At 43.9% G+C, this 23,647-nt stretch overlaps 1 protein-coding gene across 4 annotated transcripts in view; it reads left to right on the top strand.

Moving 5' to 3' along the window:
* Positions 1 to 23,065, top strand: part of LOC118360076 (potassium voltage-gated channel subfamily C member 1-like) — a 37,394-nt gene extending 14,329 nt beyond the window's left edge. The window contains exons 2-4 of one of the 4 annotated variants that reach the window (XM_052483342.1): positions 6,335 to 7,274; positions 16,442 to 16,744; positions 22,472 to 23,065. In XM_052483342.1, coding sequence (XP_052339302.1) covers positions 6,335 to 7,274; positions 16,442 to 16,744; positions 22,472 to 22,587 — 1,359 coding nt within the window. In that variant the 3' untranslated portion in view covers positions 22,588 to 23,065. Of the gene's footprint in view, positions 1 to 6,334; positions 7,275 to 16,441; positions 16,745 to 17,757; positions 19,301 to 20,679; positions 21,938 to 22,016 lie in introns of those variants that run through there. The other 3 variants (XM_052483357.1, XM_052483347.1, XM_052483361.1) reach the window with 3 other exon arrangements.
* Positions 23,066 to 23,647: the final 582 nt, after the last annotated feature.

Below are 23,647 nucleotides of genomic sequence, written 5' to 3'. Positions count from 1 at the left end.
CATTAAGCTTCTTATTTAGTGGTGTTGTTGTTAATTCAGTTCCATGTAGCAGAGTCTTGGTAGTGAAGCTGCTGGGTGTTTATTTCCCAGCAGTATGGCTCCTATAGTGTGTGATGTGTTCTGACAGAAAGGCCTGCTGGTTGGTTTCCTTGGAGGAAGGTTATATTCTCAGTTATAAACTCAGCATTGTCTTTGGCTCCCTCCCACTGAAGGGTGAGGCCTTGCCAGCCTAGACACAAAGGGAAAAGAACCACCCTCTCAAATAGAGCTGATAAGTGCAGTGCAAGTGCTTGCTTGCTCTGGTCAGTCTGCAGTGTAGACAATATGTGTGGGTCGGCATCAGTTCTGTGCATGGGATTGTACTGTATGAGTGGGATTGTAGGTAGGTAGTACTGTGTGCAGGCGGTTCCTTCACCTGTAATGCAAACAGGACAATGGCTCATGATCAGCACTTCTAAAACATATTTGCTCCAAACCGGAATAATACAGTTAAAGGATCTTCATTTGATCCCCCTGTTGCAGGAGAGCTTTCCCTCAATAAAGGACATTTAAAACTTGTAGTGTAATTGAGGTTTAAAGAAGGTTTCTGAAGGTTGTCATTTCCACTTTGAAATTTCAGACTTGATTTTCCATTACGTAAAAAGTGTATTAACCCCTACAAAAATAGCCATTAATTATAATCCACATAATAGTTCAAATTTCCTGTTGCTGAAGGATTATCTTCCTGCTGTAGCAAATTAGCTCAAATTAAGATCATACATCTGTACGTTATGTCTTTTGGGTTATTTTCACTTGCCTATTACAGTGGTGGAAATTTGACTTCCTAATGGTTCATTCAAATGACTTCCTGGCGTTCTGTAACACTGATTTATCACAACTCAACAAGCTAATCACACATCTATTACGGAAACACCCCCACATCCAAACCATGACAACATACAGTAATTCACTTGAGTGTGTTATAATGCACTTTGCCTCTCATTTATAGTTAGACACTCACTCATTTGTTTTCTGTAAATGCTGTTGATACATGTTCTGTTGAGAACACCAGATCAAATACATCACAATCTGCCTTGGATGATGTTTACACACACAGCCATGCATGCTAACAAGCACATGCTTTCACACATACGCTCAGACACATTCATGCATGCACACACATTGCTTGTGCTGCAGGTTAGAGGTAAGAACGAGGAAGGGTGGCTCTCATGTTGGCTTAATGTATTATAATATGAGATTAGCAGTTTGTCTCAAGATAAAATCTTTAGAGAATGCATTTAGGATACAAATGACGCACATGCCATGATACCACTTTGTCTAGAATTTCCTCAATGATGTGGTGATCGTTTCCCGTTTCTACTGTATACTACAGTACTGTTTCTCTCTTCAGTACCAACAGTCTGTAGGCATTCATGGAATAAAGATAAAGAAAAGGTTAGTGGACATTTTTCAAAGATAGCTGTTTCATTTCCTTTCTCTGGAGAGTTCAATTAGTCTCATGGAATTTGTGTTAACGGCTCAAGTTCCTTCATTAGTGAACAATGTGATACTTTTCCAATGTTCCAGGTTTTACTCTTACAGCTGCATATCATACATTATTAATAACGATGTTGTTGTATTGATACGGATAGTTGACCGTGTTGGAGAAAATGTTGGATGTTCTGAGAGCAATGTCACATAGACTTAGATGTTGGATATTCGGCACAGGAAGTTGACAGCAGTTAGAATTGATTCTCAGTCCAATGACAGGTCTCCGCAATTGAGCCCATGCAGGGATGCTGCTAATTTGTTTTCACACCAGTGAAAGAATGGAAGCAAGTCTGTCACCTTTGCTGGGCTTGTGAGAGAAAATGTTGTGGTGACAAGGACAGTAACAGTCTCTTCTCTTCCTTCTGGCCTTACCACAACCTGTCTTCATTTCAGAAACCCAACCAGAAGGTTATTTTTATGTGGAGGACAGGACAGATGGAAACAGTCAGAGTGAAAACAAAGTAATTGAATTTCATTTACACTTGTGGGTTAAAGTGTTACTGTGGTTGTTGTTGCTGCAGTGATTGTTATGGTTATTGTTATGTCTTTATTTAAAAATAAATATTTCACCTTTATTTAACCATGTAGGCCATTTGAGAACAAGTTCTCATTTACAACTGCGACCTGGCCAAGATAAAGCAAAGCAGTGTAACAAAAAACAACACATAGTTACACATAGGATAAACAGTCAATAACGCAATAGAGTCAAAAACACAAGTAGAGTCAATAACACAATAGAGAAATCTATACACAGTGTGTGCAAATGGAGTAAGGAGGTAAGGCAATAAATAGGCCATAGTAGCGAAGTAATTACAATTAAGCAAATAAACACTGAAGTGATAGATGTGCAGATAAAGATGTGCAAGTCGAAATACTGGTGTGCAAAAGAGCAAAAAGTAAATAAAAACAATATGGGGATGATGGGTGGGCTATTTACAGATGGGCTATGTACAGCTGCAGCGATCGGTAAGCTGCTCAGATAGCTGATGCTTAAAGTTATTGAGGGAGATATAAGTCTCCAACTTTTTTGCAATTCTTTCCAGTCATTGGCAGCAGAGAACTGTAAGGAAAGGCGGCCAAAGTGGGTGTTGGCTTTGGGGATGACCAGTGAGATATACCTGCTGGAGCGCGTGCAACGGGTGGGTGTTGTTATGGTGACCAGTGAGCTGAGATAAGGCGGAGCTTTACCTAGCAAAGACTTATAGATGACCTGGAGCCAGTGGGTCTGGCGACAAATATGTAGCGAGGGCCAGCCGATGAGAGCATACAGGTCGCAGTGGTGGATGGTATATGGGGCTTTGATGACAAAACGGATGGCACTGCATCCAGTTTGCTGAGTAGAGTGTTGGAGGCTATTTTGTAAATGACATCGCCAAAGTCGATGATTGGTAGGATAGTCAGTTTTATGAGGGTATGTTTGGCAGCGTGACTGAAGGATGCTTTGTGTAATGGGTGCGTGCTGGTGGCAGGGAAGTCAATCGCAGGAGAGTGAACTTGGTATAAACGGAGCAGTTTAATAAATGCAAAAAAACCTCAGAAAACCAATACATACAAAAATAATATATACAGGTACAAATCCCCAGTTGTGCAACAAAGGGCTCTGGGTGAGAATGGTGCCGGCTCACCTGGGGTGACGCCAGATAGCCCTGCCTGCTGCCTCAATTTTTAGAGGAACCAACCCAGCACTGACCGGAAGTGTGACCTCTGCGGCCACAGATGGTGCACGAGCGGGAACCCCCTCCGGTCTCCCTGCGCGCTTCCCCTCCCGGCTCCATGGGTATCGGAGAGGGGGTGCGAGAGGATGGAACCACCAGACCCTGATCGGAACATCCGCGAGTAGGCAGCAGGTTGTTCAGCCGGGTGGACAGGTCCACCAGCTGGTCAAACGTGAGGGTGGTGTCTCTGCAGGCCAGCTCCCAACGGATGTCCTCCGGCAGCCAGGGTCCTAAACTCCAGTGCAAACTCCTGGGCGCTCCTCGTCTCCTTGCTCAGATGGTAGAGGCGTTCACTGCCCGGAAGACTGCCCGGAAACGGCGGGTGAACTCCTCAAACTGGTCCAACGCCGTATCTCCCTCTCTCCACACGCCGTTGGCCCACTCCAGGGCTTTCCCGGTGAGGCACCCTCTCACCGCCAGATGGAGCCGGGTGGACGATGGCCAGGTATAGCTCCAGTTGAAGTAGGAACCCCCGGCAGCCCGCAGCCTCTCCGCCGTACTCCTGGGGCAGGGAAAGATGAATCCCACTGGACCCAGGTGGAAAAGGGGCGCTCAGGGGAGACCCCGGTTGTGCTGGTGGAGGCGCTGGAGGAACTCCCTGTCTCTCCCAGCGGCCCATTTTCTGGACAACGCGGTCCATGACGATATCAAGATGGTGCAGTATTGCTTCATGCTCCTGGATGCGCTCCTCCACCTCTATGGCCGGGGTACCTTGTTCTGCTGACTCCATAAATGGGTTGGTGATTCTGTAATGGGTGCGTGCTGGTGGAAGGGTAGTCAGGCACAGGAGAGTGAACTTGGTATAAACGGAGCAGTTTAATAAATGCTAAAAAAACCTCTGAAAACCAATACATACAAAAATAATATAAACGGGTACAAAACCCGACACACACCAGAACATGACTTGCACAAAACATACAACAAACAATCTCCGACAAAGACATGAGGGGAAACAGAGGGTTAAATACACAACATGTCATTGATGGGATTGATACCAGGTGTGATGGAAGACAAGACAAAACCAATGCAAAATGAAAAATGGATCAGTGATGGCTAGAAGGTCGGTGACGTCGACCGCCGAACAAGTAGAGGGACCAACTTCGGCGGAAGTCATGACACTTTGTTGCAAAATACGAAGCCGATTCTAGATTTAATTTTGGATTTGAGATGCTTAATATGAGTCTGGAAGATAGATGGGGGGCAATCAATTCACATATGGTGTCCAAGGCACAGCTGGGGGCTGAGGGGGGTCTATAACAGGTGGCAACAGTGAGAGACTTATTATTAAAATTAGAAGCTCGAACTGTTTGGGCATAGACCAGGAAACTATGACAGAACTTTGCAGGCTATCTCTTCAGTAGATTGCAACTCCTCCCACTTTGGCAGTTCTATCTTGTTGTTGTTATTGTTATTATGTTCTATCTTGTTATTGTTGTTGCTGCTGTGGTTGTTGTTGTCAATGTCTAGTGTGTGTTGCATGTGTGTCAGAGAATAAGAGTGAGAGTGTGTGTTTTTAAGAAAGAAATCGCAGTGGGGTTTTTGTCTTTCAGACGTCACTCTCTCTGTCATCTCCAGGCCTCTGCTGCCTCAGGCGGGTGGAGGTGGCATATCTAATATATACCCCTTTATCTGTTTCATTAGTACACATTGCAGTAGAGCCTGCAGCTTGCAAAACCTTCAACAACAATAGACCGTATCAGAGTGAATCGCTCTAGCACAGTTTCTTTAAATGTAATGAATTTCTCTCAATTTAATGAGTCAGTCAGACTGTCTGTATTGTCTTTCCTGTCTCTGATTCTGTATCTGATTGTATCAGTAGGACACAAGGTACATTCACTACCCTGTGTGAAACCTACTTGAAAAAGGCACTGCATAGGGTTCCGTGTAAAGTGTTAACTGGGATAGGGTTTTTGTGCCTTTTTCCATTATACAAGCCTCTCAACGGTCAATGGAGGTTAACTAGACCACTTCATTTCTCAACACCCTAGTTTGCTTCTTTTGTCAATGAATCCTTTCTCCTGAGAGGTTGTTGTTGTTATTGTAAGTATCAGGGTTGTAAGTTGTGCGTGTACTATACCGTAAATTCTTGTTTGGAGTTGAAAAGATCAATTTGATTTACATTTTATATTGACATTGCTTTGGCTCAGTTTGTTGAAGGTCAAGGATGTTGGAAGTTGTGGACCATGCACAAAAATAACTGTGATGCACCCATCTTAGAAAAATAACCTAATTGTCATTTGTTCTTCTATAATGTAATCACTAAGCCCTTCATGTCCAGGTAGGACCCTGGCTCTATCACTACTGTAGTGTGGTTGTAGTGTATGTGCCTGGCAGTGCCTGCCTCCTCTCAGACCTGGACCTGTTTAAAGATATTTTAAGCAAAACAATTTCTTAACATAGTGTATGAATTGGATTCATGACATATCACACGAATTGAATGATGTAGTACACAAAAAACTGGGACCTGTTTTGGCTCATGAGCACCAGTTTCAAAACTACTGGCTGAAATTATACAAAAATTCTGGAGCATCGCGTTAATATTCCAGTGGTGTTAAGTGGAGTTATGCAACCCCATCAGCCTCTTCTGGCAGCAGCAGTACTGCTGTCAGCCCTAATCTATGGGCAGCAGTGTATATCTGCCTATACATTAGGGACTATGCATTAAAGCACCATTCAAAATTGATGAGGTGGCATCGTTCACATGTTATCGTTTGGGCCAGATGCCATGGTGAACACAGTGCCCTCCCTTGAAAAAATACCTTAAGTGCTGGCGCAAAAGCTGACCCAGAAACAAGCTTTCCCCTGTACAGTACATAACGTCCCCCTCTGTCCCTGCCCTCCTCCGTGTAGGCTCCAACAGTATTAGGAACTCTCTTACCGGAGCACCACAGTTTAGGTGCACACCCTTTCAAGTGACACTCAGTTAAGAGTACTGACCTAGATTTGTGTTGTAGAACTGAAGAGAGCTGTGGGGGTGTTCTAGTGCTCTGTTCCTTCACGTTTGTATTCTAAGCTCCCTCGCTTATAATCTCTCCCTCTCTCTTTCCCTCTCCCTCCTTCTCTCCCACCCGCTCATCTCTCCCCTGCAGTGGATAGCCTTCGCCTCCCTGTTCTTCATCCTGGTTTCCATCACCACCTTCTGCCTGGAGACACACGAGGCCTTCAATCCCATCATCAACCGGACGGAAATTGACCCGCTGGACAACAGCACGCGGGTCTACCAGGAGACTGAGACCGTGGTTTTCCTCACCTATATTGAGGGGGTCTGTGTGCTGTGGTTTACATTTGAGTTCATAATGCGAGTGACGTTCTGTCCGAGCAAGCTGGAGTTTTTCCGTAACACCCTCAACATCATCGACTTTATTGCCATCATGCCCTTCTACCTGGAGGTGGGGCTGAGTGGGCTCTCTTCCAAGGCAGCTAAGGATGTATTGGGTTTCCTACGCGTGGTACGCTTTGTCCGGATCCTCCGGATCTTTAAGCTGACTAGGCACTTTGTGGGACTGCGTGTCCTGGGTCATACACTCCGAGCCAGCACCAATGAGTTCCTGCTCCTCATCATCTTCCTCGCCCTGGGTGTGCTCATCTTCGCCACTATGATCTACTATGCTGAAAGGATTGGTGCCAAGCCCAATGACCCCCGAGCCAGCGAGCACACTCACTTTAAGAACATTCCTATTGGATTCTGGTGGGCGGTGGTGACCATGACAACCCTTGGCTATGGAGACATGTACCCTCAGACATGGTCTGGCATGCTGGTGGGAGCGCTGTGTGCTCTGGCTGGTGTGCTGACTATCGCCATGCCGGTGCCTGTTATTGTCAATAACTTTGGGATGTATTACTCCCTGGCGATGGCCAAGCAGAAGTTACCAAAGAAAAAGAACAAACATATCCCCCGCGCCCCACTTCTGGGCTCCCCCAATTACTGTAAGTCGGAGGTAACCTCACCTCACCACAGCACGCAAGACGACACATGGCCCCTGGCCCCACAAGAACCACCAGAAGAGATCTTAGAAATAAACAGAGCAGGTAGGAAAACTTTATGCCGAATGTCCATCTGAATCTCAATGAAAATAAAATAAATTCTCAATTACCTGACTGAACTCCCCTGCCTTCACACCTCCTCCTCCTCCTTATCCTCCATATCCTCCTCTCTCCACCTCCTTCTTCTCCTCCTCCTCCTCCTCCTTATCCTACTCATCCTCCTCTCTCCACCTCCTCCTCCTCTCTCCACCTCCTCCTCCTCCTCCTACTCCTCCTTATCCTACTCATCCTCCTCTCTCCACCCCCTCCTCCTCTCTCCACCTCCTCCTCCTACTCATCCTCCTCTCTCCACCTCCTCCTTCTCCTACTCATCCTCCTCTCTCCACCTTCTCCTCCTCTCTCCACCTCCTCCTCCTTCTGCTAACTCACCAGTCAGAAAAACAGCCATTCTCTACACCAGGAGCCATTGAATGTGGAGAGCCCCTACATGGCAGTATGTTGACCAGTGACCACCCCACTCATACACATATGTCATCCACTCCACTGCCCACTCGCCAGACCAAACCTCATACCACACCAGACCAAACCTCATATCACACCAGACCAAACCTCATACCACACCAGACCAAACATTATACCACACCAGACCAACCCTTATACCACACCAGACCAAACCTCATACCACACCACACCAAACCACATACCACACCAGACCAAACCTCATACCACACCAGACCAAACCTCATACCACACCAGACCAATCTCCCTCTCAACTACCTTTTCATCTCTACCCTGACCAGTTTAATGCAGTGATGAAAACACCAAAGGTAACACAGGGGCACATACATTAGCCATCTATCCTGACAGCAGATGTTAAATAGCATATTTCATCCACTCAGATGGAAAATACATTACAATTTATGAATCACACATAAGACTATTAAAACCATACATTTATTATATTTCCTAGTTTCCTAACTTATCTGTGTGTGTGCTGTCTCAGGAGAAATACTGCAGGGCTATGAAACAAGTTTAAAGCCTGCAGACATATTGTCCATTTGGCTGATTGCCAAATGTATTTGTATGATGTATAGGCCAGGTAGGCCAAGTTTTAGAACACCTACTCATTCAAGAGATTTTCTTTATCTTTACTATTAAATAACACATATGGAATCATGTAGTAACCCAAAAAGTTTAAACAAATCAAAATATATTTTATATTTGAGATTCTTCAAATAGCCACACTTTGCCTTGATGACAGATTTGCACACTCTTGGCATTCTCTCAACCAGCTTCATGGGGTAGTCACCTGGAATGCATTCCAATTAACAGGTGTGCCTTCTTAAAGTGAATTTGTGGAATTTATTTCCTTCTTAATACGTTTGAGCTAATCAGTTGTGTTGTGACACGGTGGGGTGGTATACAGAAGATACCCCTATTTGGAAAAAGACCAAGTCCATATTATAGCAAGAACAACTCAAATAAGCAAAGAGAAATGACAGTCCATCATTACTTTAAGACACGAAGGTCAGTCAATATGGAACATTTCAAGAACTTTGAAAGTTTCTTCAAGTGCACTTGCAAAAACCATCAAGCGCTATGATGAAACTGGCTCTCATGAGGACTGCCACCGGAATGGAAGACCCAGAGTTTCCTCTGCTGCAGAGGATGTTCATTAGAGTTACCAGCCTCAGATTGCAGCCCAAATAAATGCTTCACAGAGTTCAAGTAACAGACACTTCTCAGCATCAGCTGTTTTTTATTATATGAATTTGTATTTCACCTTTATTTAACCAGGTAGGCTAGTTGAGAACAAGTTCTCATTTGCAACTGCGACCTGACCAAGATAAAGCAAAGCAGTTCGACACATACAACAACACAGAGTAACACATGGAATAAACAAACATACAGTCAATTATACAGTAGAAAAAGTCTATATACAGTATGTGCAAATGAGGTAGGATAAGGGAGGTAAGGCAATAAATAGGCCATGGTGGCGAAGTAATTACAACATAGCAATTAAACACTGGTAGATGTGCAGAAGATGAATGTGCAAGTAGAGATACTGGGGTGCAAAGGAGAAAGATTAATAAATAAATACAGTATGGGGATGACGCTATTTACAGATGGGCTATGTACAGGTGCAGTGATCTGTGAGGTGCTCTGACAGCTGGTGCTTAAAGCTAGTGAGGGAGATATGAGTCTCCAGCTTCAGTCATTTTTGCAGTTTGTTCCAGTTATTGGCAGAAGAGAACTGGAAGGAAAGGCGGCCAATGGAAGAATTGAGGGGTGACCAGTGAGATATACCTGCTGGAGCGCGTGCTATGGGTGGGTGCTGCTATGGTGACCGGTGAGCTGAGATAAGGCAGGGCTTTACCTAGCAGGGACTTGTAGATAACCTTGAGCCAGTGGGTTTGGCGATGAGTATGAAGCGAGGGCCAGCCAACGAGAGCGTGCAGGTCGCAGTGGTGGGTAGTATATGGGGCTTTGGTGACAAAATGGATGTTACTGTGATAGACTGCATCCAATTTGTTGAGTAGAGTGTTGAAGGCTATTTTGTAAATGACATCGCTGAAGTCGAGGATCGGTAGGATGGTCAGTTTTACAAGGTTATGTTTGGCAGCATGATTGAAGGATGCTTTGTTGCTAAATAGGAAGACGATTCGAGATTTAATCCTGGATTGGAGATGCTTAATGTGAGTCTGGTAGGAGAGTTTACAGTCTAAGCAGACACCTAGGTATTTGTAGTTGTCCACAAGTCAGAACTGTCCAGTGCAGTGATGTTGGACCGGCGGGCAGGTGCAGGCAGCGATCGGTTGAAGAGCATGCATTTAGTTTTACTTGCATTTAAGAGCAGTTGGAGGCCACAGAAGGAGAGATGTATGGCATTAAAGCTCGTTTGGAGGTTAGTTAACACAGTGTCCAAAGAAGGACCAGAGGTATACAGAATGGTGTCGTCTGCATAGAGGTGGATCAGAGAATCACCAACAGCAAGAGCGACATCATTGATGTATTCAGAGAATAGAGTCGGCCTGAGAATTGAACCCTGTGGCACCCCCATAGAGACTGCCAGAGGTCCGGACAACAGGCCTTCCGATTTGACACACTGAACTCTATCAGAGAAGTAGTTGATGAACCAGGTGAGGTAATCATTTGAGAAACCAAGGCTGTTGAGTCTGCCGATAAGAATGTGGTGATTGACAGAGCCGAAAGCCTTGGCCAGGTGGATGAATACAGCTGCACAGTAATGTCTCTTATCGATAGCGGTTATGATATTGTTTAGGACCTTGAGCGTGGCTGAGTTGCACCCATGACCAGCTCTGAAACCAGATTGCATAGCGGAGAAGGTATGGTGGGATTCGAAATGGTCGGTAATCTGTTTGTTGGCTTTCGAAGACCTTAGAAAGCAGAGTAGGATAGATATAGGTCTGTAGCAGTTTGGGTCTAGAGTGTCTCACCCTTTGTAGAGGGGGATGACCGCGACAGCTTTCCAATCTTTGGGAATCTCAGACGATACGAAAGAGAGGTTGAACAGGCTAGTAATAGGGGTTGCAACAATTTCGGCAGATAATTTTAGAAAGAGAGTGTCCAGATTGTCTAGCCCGGCTGATTTGTAGGGGTCCAGATTTTGCAGCTCTTTCAGAACATCAGCAATCTGGATTTGGGCGAAGGAGAAATGGGGGAGGCTTGGGCGAGTTGCTGTGGGAGGTGGAGGGCTGTTGATCGGGATAGGGGTAGCCAAGTGGAAAGAATGGCCAGCCGTAGAAAAATGCTTCTTGAAATCCTCAATTATTGTGGATTTATCGGTGGTGACAGTGTTTCCTAACCTCAGTGCAGAGGGCAGCTGGGAGGATGTGCTCTTATTCTCCATGGACTTTACAGTGTCCCAGAACTTTTTAGAGTTTGTGCGACAGGATGCAAATTTCTGCTTGAAAAAGCTAGCCTTAGCTTTCCTAGCTGCCTGTATGTATTGGTTCCTAACTTCCCTGAAAGGTTGCATAACACGGGGACTATTCGATGCTAATGCAGTATGCCACACAATGTTTTTGTGCTGGTCAAGGGCTGTCAGGTCGGGAGTGAACCAAGCGCTATATCTGTTCCTGGTTCAAATTTTTTTGAATGGGGCATGCTTATTTAAGATGGTGAGGGAGGCACTTTTAAAGAACAACCAGGCATCCCCTACTGACGGAATGAGGTCAATATCATTCCAGGATACCCGGCCCAGGTCGATTAGAAAAGCCTGCTCGCAGAAGTGTTTTAGATCGCTGAGATCTTGGCTGACAACAGCAAAGGTGTTTTTGGAGGTCAAGTTGTTTAGGATGATATCTATGAGGGTGCCCGTGTTTACGGATTTGGGGTTGTACCTGGTGGGTTCATTGATATTTTGTGTGAGATTGAGGGCATCTAGCTTAGATTGTGGGATCGCTGGGGTGTTAAGCATGTCCCAGTTTAGGTCACCTAGCAGCACGAGCTCTGAAGATAGATGAGGGGCAATCAAATCAAATATGGTGTCCAGGGCACAGCTGGGGGCAGAGGGAGGTCTATAGCAAGCGGCATTGGTGAGAGACTTGTTTCTGGAAAGGTGGATTTTTAAAAGTAGAAGCTCAAATTGTTTGGGTACAGACCTGGATAGTAAGACAGAACTCTGCAGGCTATATCTGCAGTAGATTGCAACACCACCCCCTTTGACAGTTATATCTTGTAGGAAAATGTTATAGTTAGGGATGGTAATTTCAGGGTTCAGTGGAGACTGTTTGAATGAGACCTTCATAGTTGCATTGCTGTGAAGAAACCACTACTAAAGGACACCAATAAGAAGAATAGACTTGCATGGGCCAAGAAACACAAGCAATGGACATTCAACCAGTGGAAATTTGTCCTTTGGTCTGGAATCACTGTCTTTGTGAGATGCGGTGTGGGTGAACGGATGATCTCCGCATGTGTATTTCCGACTGTAAAGCACAGAGGAGGAGGTGTTATGGTGTGTGGGTGCTTTGCTGGTTACTCTGTCTGTGAATTATTTAGAATTCAAGGCACACTTAACCAACATGGCTACCACAGCATTCTGCAATGATACGCCATCCCATCTGGTTTGGGCTTAGTGGGACTGTCATTTGTTTTTCAACAGGACAATGACCCAACACACCTCCAGGCTGTGTAAGGGCTATTTTACCAAGAAGGAGAGTGATGGAGTGCTGCATCAGATGACCTGGCCTCCACAATCCCCCAACCTCAACCAAATTGACAATTTTGGGATGAGTTGGACCGCAGAATGAAAGAAAAGCAGCCAACAAGTGCTCAGCATTTGTGGGAACTCCTTCAAGACAGTTGGAAAAGCATTCCAGTTGAAACTGGTTGAGAGAATGCCAAGAGTGTGTAAAGCTGTCATCATGGCAAAGAGTGGCTATTTAAAGAATCTCAAATATAAAATATATTTAGAATTGTTTAACACTTTTTTGGTTACTAGATGATTCCATATGTGTTATTTCATAGTTTTGATGTCTTCACTATTATTCTACAGTGTAGAAAATAGTACAAATAATGAAAAACCCATGAATGAGGAGGTGTTCTAAAACTTTTGACCGGTAGTGTTATATATATATATATATTTTTTTTAACAGCGAATGCCATTATTTCACAGTTAACTTGCACCAATGATATTGCACTCTAGAAATTATCGCAATAAAAGAGACAGCCTGTTTGCCTGGAGACCTGTGTGTCTAACCTGTGTGACTCATAGGGGAAGTTGGACAAAGACAGCAGAGAGTGGGGGTTTCCCTCAGAGAACCTATCAATTTTCAGGAAGTCCCTTGGATGGATGATGTCTGTGTTGCTCTTTCATGTTTTTCTGCTTGGATGACCAGGCCAGTTGTGGTGAGCACAAGGAGCTTTGGGGGATTCTCAGTTACTCACTGGCTGATATACTGTACATCGCCGACTCATAATAGGGTAAGGCCCAACTGATTCCATGAAATTCCCTCTTCTATGAAATAGTGTGAGTAGTGTGTATTTATGCCCTGCCACAAGGGCCTGAAGTGGCCATGAGTGCATCTGGTGATGGCTCCTTATTTACTGCCACATGTTGAGGCCAAGCATCATTCCACGCTACATCTATGACTAACACCCCTCTCAGCACTCACACACACACACACACACACACACACAAAAACACTGCACCCCTCGCTCACTGGCTGTACTCCTGTTTGTAATAGAATCTTTTAACTTTATAATGAATGTTTTCCCTGGAGAGTTATGTATCCAAGATGTCCCACTAACAAGGTGTCTCTTCTGATTAGATTCCAACAATACTATTCAGTGATAGTTATTTGTTTGTAACAAACACATTTAGATTACCTTGACCTCTATCTGCACCTTTACTTTGCAGCCTGTCAGATGGCGTCTACACGCTGAGCTATCAGGGCCTGTCATCTGACCTGACTCCCTGCAGAGAGAACAACCAGAGGTGACATAATGACTTGTCTGCTGGAGGAGAGAGGAAAAACATTAACAAGGGTCACACTTCCTGACTTTGCCTAGTCATATGATACAGGATGTGCCTAAGTCTCATTACTTCTATGATCTTGACCAATGAGAGTTAGAGTTTCACCAGGCACTGCCATAATGTACGTTCTCTGGAGGTGGTAAAAACAATGATTGTTTTCACCTTCCCAACATCCTATCTTATTCTTAATGTCGCATTCATTTAATTTCCCCCAATCTTTTTTCTGTGCCAATGAATGTTGCCATGACAACAGTGTCCAAGCAACGCACATTGCACAATAGGACTCAGGTTCTGCCACGAACTGCAGCTATTCACTTGCTTCTCCTATTATTCACACTGGGCTGCAAAGCAGAATGATGGAATATGCAGCCAATCTGAAACTCATTTAGCACCCAATCAGAAAACAGTTTGACCAGCTCATCAATGGCTCAATGGCATCAATGGCTCATCAGTGGTAATTTAACAGACAGACATTAGAGCAACACTTTACATTACATGGACATTATTCCAAAGTTACTATAAGGGATACATGTATGTAATAACACATGAATACACACACATTCAGGAACATGCTGAGCATGGGCCCTCAAGATGGGTTGGGTTCAGCTTAGGGGGAAATGAATAATGCATGTTGTGATTCTGGCACATGAGTTGGCATTCTCTATATATGGCCTCCCATGGAGTGAGAACTCTGTCTGAGTCCTCCAGTCTTTGAACATGAGGCATGGGCTGTTTGATTAGGATGAGGAATAGACTAGGATTGCCAAATATGCAATGCATCAATGTACTTTTTACAGCAGTCTACACTATCTATGGAGCTCACTTTCTCTGAATAAGAGAGCTGGGAAAGGTTACATAACTTTTAAAATGCTGTACTGTACTCCTCATAAAGCTGGTCCCTTGAGCAGCTGACGTGATCGACACACACACACACACACACACACACACACACACACACACACACACACACACACACACACACACACACACACACACACACACACACACACACACACACACACACACACACACACACACACACACACACACACACACACACACACACACACAACGCAGCTACTTGCTTATTTATGACATCCATTACTTTGTTGCATACTTGAATATGGTGTGTGCTTATTGTTTCGAAGTTTAAACAGATGAACACATCCATTTTTACTAATCAATGTCAAAACACACAGACAAACATTAAGGGACCAGTGGGGAGATGACCCAGTGAAATGCCATTGGGATGACTATGAGAGTGCAGTTCCAGTCAGCAAGCCAGTGCAGTAAAAAAAAACTCTGAAATGGCTGTCATCATTTATTCAGTGAGCTGTTTTTAACCACATGTGCAACACAGACACTTCTGGACCAGGTCCACTAACTGACATACAGTATCTCGCTGTATATCTCTTCTGTGGTTGTGCAGTGTGGCAACACATTTGAATGAGAAGTGATGAGTATGGTTCTGCGAGAAATGTTGTTAGTGCAGTAGAAAGTAGAGAGGAAGATGGCTTCAGGCTGTAGTGATGGCTGACCAAAATGACCAGAATGCATCATGCTTCTTTTGGAAGTGTTGTCCTCCATGATGCCAGTGATGGACAGATCTCAAAGATATGGTCATTACTGCTGTGTCATCTTTACTCTCCCTCTCTTTCCCGTAAAGAGGCACCATCTGGACAAATCCTCTGCCACTTCATCACATCAGACATGCACGATTACCAGGCCAACAACCAATCAATAGAGCCCATGAATTGGATACAGATATCCAAAAGATGAATGAGGGGATGAGAGGGGGATGAAACAAAGATAAAAGTCAACAGGGATAGGGAGAAGGGGAGGAACAGAGAGGGAAAAAGTGAGGGAGTTAAAGAATGGTGTCTATTCATTGAACTATTCTGTTGAAAGTGACTCATCTCCCACTCTCTCTCCCCGTCTTCCTCTCCCTCTATCCCAGAGGGTCTGCGCCACACGTACAATGGCTTTGTGTGGCTGGCTAGGGTCTGTGTGCTGCCTGCTGCGCTGACAAGAGCAGATGGATTACTGTAATGTGTAATGGAGTGAAGCATCAATGCAGCAGAGATACCATTGCTAATATCTGCAAGTGTTACCCACAAATAATGTTTTACTACAGCGGTGACAGTGGTGGTCTGGGCTGTGTGGTTCAGTCTGGAGATGTAATGCTTATAAGGCCCACGAGGTATGACATGTGAGGCCTGGATGATCAAATGGTAGTGTTTCCTGTTCCATTGTTTTGAGTTGGTCATGTACAGAAGGTAATGGCTTAGAACTCCACTACCTTTACTTACCATACTGAAGATGAAGAATCGTGTGGCTCTATGGTTATTTTATTGACCTGTAAATAGTCACTGCTTTGTCTGGAAAGGCAGGTGGTACATTTCCAGGACAGGAGCTTGCTAGTTTTGAGAGTGAGGGATTTGGGAAACCAAAGAAAGCAGATATTCTGTGCCAAATTGAGCAGCAAGTCTGAAGAGTTTTTGTTTGTTGAAGCTCCAGTGGATGGGATTTGGGGCAGTTGGGAAAGGTCAATGTTTATTTGACATTTGAAAAAGTTTGATGGTTGTGCTTCAAAGCCGTGTTACCTGGTTGATAAAAAAAACAGCCAAGCTTGCACACAAATGGAGGTGCTGACACATCCTCTTCCACACCATTGAGGAATCACCACTAAGTTCTTCTCTCTCTGTTTCAGCTCCACAAGCTGTTTTTCAAGATCCCAAAGTGAACGGGGAAACGTCCAAGGAGTCAGCCAAGAGAGCAGCCAAGGAGTTAACCAAGGAGTCAGCCAAGGAGTCAGCCAAGGAGTCAGCCAAGGAGTCAGCCAAGGAGGCAGAAAAAGCAGCGCTGGCCAATGAAGACTGTCCCCACATAGACCAGATCATGTCACCTGACGACGGCCAGATCTTAAGCCCTATTGACCGGTCCGAGCAGCAGCCCTGCTTCCTGCTGGCCATGGGCGGGCGGCCAGGCCACACGGCGGCCAGAGTCAGGAAGGGTACGTAATATGACACACCTAGACACAGGCCCTACATTGGGGCACACATCCCAGAGCTTAAATCGCAGGGTACAACTTCCTCAGGGAACACATTTCAGGGAACACACCTCAGGGAGCACACCTCAGGGAACACACCCCAGGGAACACACTTAGAGTCAAGCACAAACACACTTTCATGTGTACTCAGGGAGGAGAAACGGCACAGCTGTACTGTAAGTCACAAAAAGACACTTTAGAGAGCACACACATCATTTTTGTTGTTGCTTTCTCACAGTAGGTCTTGTCTTTACTATCTTTGTCTATACAGCTTCCAACACAAACAACTTTCAGTCCCCCACCCACATACTACTGCTGAGCGACACAACATCTGCCAGATCGCAGTTGTAAATGAGAACTTGTTCTCAACTGGCCTACCTGGTTAAATAAAGGTGTTCTCAACTGGCCTACCTGGTTAAATAAAGGTGTTCTCAACTGGCCTACCTGGTTTAAATAAAGGTGTTCTCAACTGGCCTACCTGGTTAAATAAAGGTGTTCTCAACTGGCCTACCTGGTTTAAATAAAGGTGTTCTCAACTGGCCAACTGGCTGCCTTTTTCTCTGTCCAACTCTTCTCTCTCTCTTTCATTAAAACTGAATCATCTTTATTACTCTTACTTTCATTTATTTACTTCCGCATGAAATAAGTTACTGAACAAATATATAAACAAATCACTAATTAGTGGTCTTGTTTTTATGTTTTGGGATTTTCTTGAAAATGTTTCTTTACGTTACTCTGCCAACCCTCCTCTCCATCTCTGTGTGTTCTATACTCTCCATTTGGTTTGTTCACTATCACTGAGACTATCACACTGCCCCCTGGGCCAACCTTAACTTTCCCTTTTTCTGTTTTTCTCTGTTCTATGTTTGTTTTTCCTTGTTTATCCTCCACTCATTGTCTGATCTGTTTGTTCCTCCCTCCATCACTCCACCTTTCATCATCCCCCCATCCTTGACTTGTGTCTAATTGGCCGTTAGCTGGCTCTTCCCAGGGGAGGTCACTGGCGGAGCCGGCGCACCCATGCCCACCGCTCGGCCCCCAGGGCCCCCAGGGCTACCCTCTGCTGCAGCTAGCTGGGTGGGTATGTGGTCAAGAGGACGGCCATGCCACACTCACAACCTGACGCCCCAGCCTCTAACACTAAAGAATAGCACAATCAAAGAATTGCCTTGTTCACCACACCGAGAGATCCTTACTATCCTTATGCTCTACAATAACATCAGGCCTTCACATCATATCCTCTAGTCTACAGTTACACCAGGCAAAGGCAGGACAAGTGCAAGCCAAAGGCTTCTATGATGAATCAACTCTGAAAAAGAAGAAGAAAAAGCTGCTTCCACAATTGTTTCAGTATCAAACTATAATGCCTGTGTCATCCGCAGCTTCTTAAATTAGCTGCTTTGTGCGTAGGGAGATGAATCACAAGCACATAATACTGTATATTGTTGTCATGGTCTAATAGCATTGCTAAATCTCACCTGCCATCATCCCCAGCCAAGTTCCCAGACACTAGCTAAGACAGAACCTGCTACAGCCTCCATACAGTATACAGTTTCACATACTTTTTATCCTGCCTCTTCTAGTGCACAGTGGAGCTTTTTTTGGTCGAAAGGTCACACATTCCCACTGTCTCCCATAGTGAACTGCTCTTTGTGAGCATGATCTGTTTTGGGTGGACAAGTTCAGTGACTCTCAAGTGCCATAACACAAACACAACTGTAATCCACTGTGTCCACGTCATGAGACTGATCCATTACATGAATCAAGTAGGATGATCACTAACAGTAGCTAAGAGTACACATGCCCTCACTGTTGTATATTCCACGTAATGTGTTTATGAATGTGCTTCTGAGTATGTGTACGGTATGTCTGCGACTGTGTCTGTGTGTGATTGTCTATGTATATGTTGGCAATGGAAAGTGAACCTGTTTCTCTGTTGCTCCATGTTGGCATGTGTTGTGCTTGTCTTTTAACTCAACACTGCATGTCCTGTCCAGCTGATGGTTGGCATTGGAGAGGAAATTTAGCTGGTGGTAAGGGGTGAAGTATGGTGAGGAATAAGAGAGGCCACATGGTATTACAGTATATGACAAGCATTGTGAGAAGGAAGACGTACATTTTCAATAGCGTCCTACCTCTTGTCTAACACTGAATAACTTCAGCAAATAACTATTTTTATATTATATCATTGCTTCACAAATAGATGACAGGCTATTGTTGTTAAATAACAGCATGTCATAAGATTATGTAACAAGATCACTATATAATTGGACTGCAGTAGATACATGTTGAAGTCTAGCTGAATATGGCTCTGTGCCAGCACTCTTATAAACAGTATTACAAAGCAGACTGGAAACTGTCAGTCTCTCTTCTCCATTTGATATTGTTAACCACAAAATGATCTTGATGTTGAACTAGCTGAATAAGCGTCAGATAAGTGTTAGTGCCTGGAGCCAGAATGGCTGTTGGGCTCTCAACCCTGCTAGAGAATACATTGATGTGCATTCTTTCCGAGCCGTGCCTCACCCCCCTCTCCTCCAACTGCTCTCTGCATGCTTCCAGGACCTTAATCAAACAGAGAACGCATGAATGGTAATACGTGTGTACAATTGGCCGTGATCAATATTATACATTTTGAAAAAAGAGTGAAAGGAAATTATTTGAAAGATAGAGGTCCCATACTGTTACACTACACCTCGGAAACTCTGTCTCTCCGCAAACAAAGGTTACCAAATGCTTTATAGCCTTTGCACCATTGCCGGCATGGGGGGCTGGTACTAGAGTGGTGTCAGTCTCTGCAGGGCCCTGCAGCCCACGTAGTGTCCCGTAGTACTCTGTAGACATGGATCAGTGACACAGGTCTTCTGGGGTCCCCTCTAAACCTCTGCCCCTCTCCTTGTTACCCACCCACAGGAACCCCATCTGCAGCTAGCTCCTGTTCCACCGTGTTGTATCGGTCTGTGCCATTTTTGTCCTCTGGACCTTGCTGTCCGTCTTCAGCTTTTCGCTTCCGTCTCTTCTTTTTTCTGTGGTTATCTATCTGTTGCTTGTTCTCTGTCTCTGTAAACTGTAAACTTCTCAAAACTGATCATGGGAAGAGAGTCTTTAATACCAGAAATATTGAATTTTGACATCCATAGGAAAGAGCAGGTTAGCTCAGGTAGATTCCAAAAGATCTGAAACCTTACACCTATGAATGGGAGGTCATAATCTCTAAATACTCTTGTGTGGCCCATCCAAATGGTGAAAAGGACCCAGCTGTAAATATTCACTGTAGGTGAAGTACTCTAACACTTAAATTATTGGAACCTAGTCTTGTTTTTATTGAAGGCAAACCATCAATAGATTCAGTAGTAAATATATATATTTTTGCTTATCTATATTCTATTTCACAATACTTTTTTACAAGGTAAAGAATGTATCTTCCCACCACAAGCACAACCACAAAGTAGCTACTTCAAAGAGAAGTCCAATTTTCCCAGTTTTGGTTGACTTCTTCTCCCGTTCTGCTCTTCTGTCTTTTATTCTGTCGATCTTCCTATCCTGCTACAATCCTGTCTTTCTCTGTTGGTGTGGCTCCCCCTCAGGGACATGGTGTGCATGAACACAGCTCCGACCCAACAGATAGTTGGCCCAGTCACACACTCTGTTCCTCTGCTGTCCTCTCAGCTTGTCTCTTTCTTTCACTTCTCTGTATCTCTGTCCCTTGTTTTCTCTCCCTCTCCTGGATCACCACGGAGCAAGTTTTTAATTTATTTTTTAAAACATCTGTTAGAGGTCCTCTTCCTCTGTAACCCCCCCATTGTCTTACTTTTCTCAAATGCATCCATCCTTTTGAGAATGACCAATGACTGGCTGATGCTGAGCAACCCAACCCTCCCGTGTATTCTCTACCACAGATCCCTGTAAAGAGGAGACTGTCTTAGTTAAGTATATGCAGGCCGAAGTTCTCAGAGTGACCTGAGGGGGGCGCACCACAGTCTGACTGAGTGGGAGAAACCAACGCTTTGGGAGAAATCCCCCTCTCCAACATTTCTTGATTCCACGGATGGAGGGCTTGACAGGGCCATATTCACAGTGAGGAAGAGAAACAGTAGATACAGAGGTTTCTTACAGTGAGCTCACCCGTCTCACTTTGGAGGACAGGTTTTCTCTCAAACATCAAGATCGAAGAAGTCCTTTTTGCTTTTCTTCGTTGTTGTTTTTGTATGGACTTTTTCTCAATGAAGAACTGTAGGAGGATAGAAAGACAAATAACAAAGGAACACTGGTCTGACATCTTGGCCTGAATGGCCAGAAAGGGTGGAATGAAATCAATAAGTAGAGGACAATAAGAATAACTGCTAATGGCATTTATGTCACCCAATACCATCAGTTAAACATGACTCTTTTTATTTAGCATGAGTTGCATGGTGGACTAGTAAAAAATTAAAAATAAACTATAGCTATTACGACTATCCGTATGAAGAATATATTTTTCTTTTAACGATTCCTCACTTTTGCATACAATTTATGTAGCCAGACTATTAAGGTGTTCAATGAGAGAGTGTTTTCTTCTCACATTTCTTCCTATTCTTCTTTGTGGTACAGAGTACATGTTACCTGGCAGCTCTGGTCATATTGACCACTATTTCCTAACTAGAGACTTGTAAGAACATGGAGAATATACATATTTCAGCAAGCTCTCTATTTTGTGAAAACTAAAATAACGTTTGACCTTGTTTATGTTGGCATGCTTGTGATCCTGGATCTTAATGAGAAGAATCATTTAGGCTAAATTAGTAATCTATGTTTCTGTCTACTGCTATACGTATTGATGTATACGATCAATTATTTATGGAGAACTTATCATAGTGAACCATTTTTACTCTCACATACTAAATATATAATTTGAACAGTGTTATTTTTTTTTAAAGAGAATTAGAAAAGAAATCATAAAGAATCTGGTTGAGTCAGGATGTGTCTGACCATCTTTCCCCAACAACCTTTAGCTACTATGAAAGCAGCAAAAATATGTGTATATTTTAAAACATAAAATCATTATTTGCAATTAAGAACATGGGGGAAATCAACTGCATGCACAATGTTATGCAACATGAAATCAATAGGAAAAAAAGAATACAACTCTAGCATGAAATAAATTTTGTATGAAACCTGTCAGAAGGGTCTGTATTTCATTGAATGGATTGAATGTATATGAATGTATTTCTCCCTTTCTCTCCTCTGGTGTACCAAGCTTTTTGGAAACCAACATGAAGTGAATGGGAGGTCTTAAACAGGAGTGAAATCAAGTCTGAACCCAGAGTGGCCTGAAAGATGCATGGCAGAATGCACAGCATGTTTGACGACTAAACCATCAACAACATCTAAAGGAGATTATAAATGAAAGCATGGTTTGAACATACTCATAAGACTTCCCTTTAAAACAACCTCTTTATATAGACGGTCTACACTAAGAGGTGTGATGCATTGGCTAAGCATGGGTGAAGCATGATCAAACTAGCTGGTTTACCATGGGATGCCAGCCCGGCAACACACATTGAATTCCTCTAAAGTTATCTCATCTCTACCCCTCCCTCTGCACTTTGAGCATCATCCACCATTAACTCTCACCCAAGCCCTCGCCCAGCAGGCCCTCGCCCAGCAGGAGCAGGCCCTGGGTAATAACACTTCTGTCTCTCTTCTCTCTAGCATCCCGCCCAGGCCGGGCCAGGCGATCACAGAACACAGACCAGTCAGTCTGTGTTATGAACCATGGTGTCCCAACCACACTGTGTGTTGGCCACAACGTCCCATCCCCCGACTGATAATGCTCTTAGTCTGTTTGTTGTACATAGATGACCAGTGCCAGGGGGGTGCTGACGTGGACAGCTGGGCATGCTGCCAGGCCCTGCCCAGCCTTAAATGTCACCCAGAAGAGTTGTGGTTCTCACACCTTTCTCATTGGCTGCTGTACCTATGACTGGTTGATTTCATGCTGTACACACTTGAGTAAGAATGAACGTTGTGTGTGTGTCTTTGTGTGTGCGTGTGTGCATACTTGTGTGTGTGTTTATTGAAGTTTGTTTGTTTTCTATAAGTGTTGCATATCTGCTTCTCTTCCTTGTGTCTGACTTCATGTAACTATGTTGGAGAAATAATCAAGTGTCATGTTGACCCCAGTAACACAGTCATTTTATCCCTGAGTTAAAACTTGCCAAATACTTGTTTTCAGGCTGTTTTTGTCACACCACATCTGAGTTGCCTTTTTTAGATATTTACTCATTGAAAATGAAATGTTGAATACCATCACTTTCTACACATTGCGGTTTGAGTGTAAGAAAAAATGAATTCAGCAAAGTGATCATGACTGTAACAGTGACGTCTGTTTATGTCCTAAAATGTCACTTGCCCTAAATTCAGCTGTAGTTGCACTTTAAATTAGTTTGTTATCCCCAGTTATACAAAGAATTGATGCATTTCTTGACGAAATATGTATTGGCTGTATGGTACAAAGGTTTTGATATGCATGTACTTAATGTACAGTATGTGACCATGAGACTAACAGAGATCAAGCACTCATATAAGTCATTGCAAAACTGGTTTTGATGAGATAAGAACAAAATGATTACCCACGTTGTAACTACCTAGTAGTTGGTTGGTTTCTGAACTCTCTTTCAACAGTACTGTATGTGTTACACTATTTCCACACTGTTTTCACAAGCGTATGTTTTCACAAGCTTTGGGCCTTGCTTTTCTAGTTAGCTATAGAATATGGACTAATATCTCCTTTGTCACTTGGCTTAATGTGTCAAAGAGCCAGGTTATTACCAATATGTTGCATGAGCAAGCTGTGGTACTAGATACCATTATTGAGATGTGTAAGTG

This window comes from Oncorhynchus keta, chromosome 2 (genome assembly GCF_023373465.1).
Source record: "Oncorhynchus keta strain PuntledgeMale-10-30-2019 chromosome 2, Oket_V2, whole genome shotgun sequence".
In the NCBI taxonomy this organism is placed as follows: Eukaryota; Metazoa; Chordata; class Actinopteri; order Salmoniformes; family Salmonidae; genus Oncorhynchus; species Oncorhynchus keta.
The sequence above is the reverse complement of the archived record's forward strand: the minus strand, read 5'-3'. Positions and strand labels throughout refer to the sequence as shown.